Source organism: Phoenix dactylifera, chromosome 4 (assembly GCF_009389715.1).
Source record: "Phoenix dactylifera cultivar Barhee BC4 chromosome 4, palm_55x_up_171113_PBpolish2nd_filt_p, whole genome shotgun sequence".
Taxonomy (NCBI): Eukaryota; Viridiplantae; Streptophyta; class Magnoliopsida; order Arecales; family Arecaceae; genus Phoenix; species Phoenix dactylifera.
Window position 1 is genome coordinate 31,309,226 of NC_052395.1, and position 3,227 is coordinate 31,312,452.

The window sequence follows — 3,227 nt, forward strand, 5'->3', positions numbered from 1 at the left end:
ATGTCATTCAATTGGAGCACATGTTAAACAACTGATGATCAAAAAGATTGACACAATAGAAGCTTATACATGTTAAACAACTGATAGTTCAAGCAAGCTATATATTGCAGGGCTTTAGTTTCTATCATTTCTCTGTTCTAATTGCAATTTGAGGAGTCCTAATTAGAGTAGGATAAGTGCAAAGTTTAGACCAAAAAAGGAATCTTATATTCTAGTTGTTTAGTAGATGCAGGGAGACATTCTTGTTGTATCAATATCATCGAATATACTTTATATTATATTTAATGTAGCTTTCTTCTTGAGAACATGATTTTGAATTAAATATTCTGGCAAAACTTTTCCTGCCTGTCTAGCTACTATCTCTGCTTTAACTATCATAGCTGGTATCCCAGTAGTTTAGGATACCAGCTATGAGTTTTTTTTAAGAGCTACGACATTGGCATCTCAAATAGAGCATCATGAAATACGAAAATACATGCTCTTCTGAGAAGCATTATCTTCATTCCAGACAACATATTCGGACATTTAAACATATCAACAACTTGCAAGGATAAGAAATCAAACAGTAGGTGAGTTGATGTTTCTCGAACTGGTTGTTGTTGACATTCTTAAATAAATTTCATGTGTTCATGCTTGTGTTGGTACATCCACAGGGATTGTAGGTGAAGAGCCCTCTCTTTCACCCCTTTCACCGACACTGTTATCTGCAAACTTTAAGCTTGCTGAGTGGTAACCTTTCTCTTTCTCATTCTCATTCCATTCAGCTGCATAATATACTTCTTCTGTTGCATTTGGTTTCGTGCCTTAATTACATGTGGACCTTTAATTACAAGTGGACCCCATTGTGGGAAATAAATCCGCACGATGGGTAGGGTGCAGCACATGAACATTAATTACATTAATTACTTTGCATTTTACTTAATTTTGTTTATCTTTTTTTTAAAAACTGCAGTTCAATCGGTATTCTAATAGAATGGACAAAAGTTGGATAAATAAGTTAAGATCTAGTGCTGAATATTTGGATGGAGTTCAGAATTTCATTAAGTTTGCTTTTGAGAAATCTAATATGAACGGGAAGATTTTATGTCCATGTCAAAAATGTGTAAACGGTTCTGCTCTTGATCCAAAAATTGTTGAAGAACATTTAGTATGGAATGGTTTTCTAAAGGGTTATACTGAATGGGTACTCCATAGAGAGTTCATACCTTCATGTAACCAACCCTCCGATCTAGAAGACACCTTCAATTTTGAATGTAGTGATACGGAACAAAATTCTGTAGAAGAAGATGATATAAGGGGCCTACTTAGAGATGCTCTTGGACATAATATCAGAACTGTAGGAGAAGATGAGCGTGCAGTTATTGATCAGTCCATGCATGTTGAGGAATCTATACATGCTGATGACACAGCTCATTTTATCATTATTTTTATATTTATAATTATGTCACTAAAGACCCATAGCTTTTTATGTTGGATGTTCTTCCAGTCATCTCAGCAAGAGGCTATTAAACAGAAAGAAGAGTTAATGAAGGAAGTAGGTTGCCTTAGAAGTGAATTGCATCAAGTAAGAGATGAACGCGATCATACATTAGCCCAGGTGCAAAATTTAAGTGTTGAAATTGCAAATTATGAAGAAATGACTGGAAAGTCCTCAAAGGCTTTGGATAGCTTAACAACAAAATCTACTGCCCTTGATGTTTGTTGTATCTTCTCGTTTATTTTGAAAGTTGTGTATTTGCTATTATGACTATTTATTTTTTAAATTATATATTTGCAGGAAACGTGCTCTTCCCAAAGAGAGCAGATACAGGTATTGCAGCATCAGCTTGCTGCAGCAAATGAAAAGTTGAAGGTTAGTGACAGCTGAGTTTCGAGAATTGTAATATCTGAGTTTGTAGCAATATTTGATATTCTTGTTCCATGCCTTAGGGAAAGGAACTTGTTTTGGCAGCAGTAAAGCAAGAAACATCTTTTCAATGTTATTTAGCTATTTCAGTCAGTTTTAACAACTCTGTTTATTTTTCTAGATGGCTGATTTGACTGCCATCGAGACAATCACAGAATATGAAGGACAGAAGAAGACTGTAAAAGATTTGCAAGATCGTCTTGCAGATGCAGAGCCTCAAATCTTGGAAGCAGAGAAATTGCGCAAAAAGCTGCACAACACCATACTGGTACTTATGTTACTTATTGTGGCTGATTATTTTTGCCAATAATTTTGGTGCTAAATCTTCTTCGTTCTGTAGGAACTGAAAGGAAATATCCGAGTGTTTTGTAGAGTACGCCCTGTTTTACCTGGCAGTGATTGTGGTGGCACAGAGGGGTCAGTTGTTTCTTATCCTACATCACTTGAATCTCTTGGTACGCCCTGTTTTGTAGAGTACGCCCTGTTTCTTATCCTACATCCTACAGAGGGGTCAGTTGTTTTTTGGTATTAGTCTGGACTTTCATATTCTCTAATGTTCTTGCGGTGACTTAACCTAGGTTTTCCACTCTGATCATTTTGTTGCCTGGCCAGTTCTACCGATTCTCTTATCCTTTTGACCCCTAATGGTGGCTCTGATGCCATTCTTGTATTACATCTCTAATATGCAGCATCTACTTCATGCCATTTTATTATTTGTTTAACAAGTGCCACCTTTATTTGATTTTTTCTGGTGATGGCATGCTGAATTTAAGAAAATGAATTGTCTGTTGTTGCAGGTATGCATATTTGCTTATGGGCAAACAGGTTCTGGTAAAACTTATACAACGATGGGCACGCCAGAACCGCCTGAGCAGAAAGGGCTTATACCCCGATCTCTGGAGCAAATATTCAGAGGATGGAAATATTCAGCCAATCTCTACAAAGTCAGGGATGGAAATACAAAATGCAGGTCGAGTTTTTTGGGACATTCTTGAGACCCAACCCTTTTGCCTTTCAACTCTGGCATGGGTGTCAGAGGACTGTTGAAAAAAGACTTTCAACAAATATTATAAAGATGACATTGGTATGAGAGTTGACCAAATCAAGGCTACGGTTTCGTTTAATAAGCTGAATGTATCTTGCATCATTTTTTTGAAATGCTTATACCTTCTGCTTGTTATTTTAACCAAGCCAGTTATGACTTCTGCTCCGTAGAGCTAAGAGTGAATTTTTATGTTGAGCAAATTTGTGAATTTAATGAATAGAATCTTGCATGTGAAATAACTGCCATTCCAAGAGAACATCATTAAGTTGTAGGAAC

The 3,227-nt window shown here is 36.4% G+C and overlaps 1 protein-coding gene and 1 long non-coding RNA gene across 3 annotated transcripts; both read left to right on the top strand.

Moving 5' to 3' along the window:
• Positions 1-228: 228 nt before the first annotated feature.
• LOC120110612 lies at positions 229-1,007 on the top strand. The gene is made up of 3 exons (XR_005511788.1): positions 229-569; positions 654-729; positions 953-1,007. It is a non-coding gene; the product is annotated as an uncharacterized LOC120110612 (long non-coding RNA).
• A 426-nt stretch (positions 1,008-1,433) lies between these two features.
• LOC120110613 (kinesin-like protein KIN-14H) lies at positions 1,434-2,473 on the top strand. 2 transcript variants are annotated; one of them, XM_039126111.1, is made up of 4 exons: positions 1,434-1,597; positions 1,778-1,852; positions 2,028-2,174; positions 2,247-2,473. In XM_039126111.1, the coding sequence occupies exons 1-4, from the start codon at positions 1,442-1,444 to the stop codon at positions 2,436-2,438; spliced, it is 570 nt and encodes a 189-aa protein (XP_038982039.1). In that variant the 5' UTR covers positions 1,434-1,441; the 3' UTR covers positions 2,439-2,473. The 2 variants fall into 2 exon arrangements, with proteins under 2 accessions (XP_038982039.1, XP_038982038.1); XM_039126110.1 differs by having other exon boundaries at positions 1,439-1,696; positions 2,247-2,453.
• The last annotated feature ends 754 nt before the right edge of the window (positions 2,474-3,227 follow it).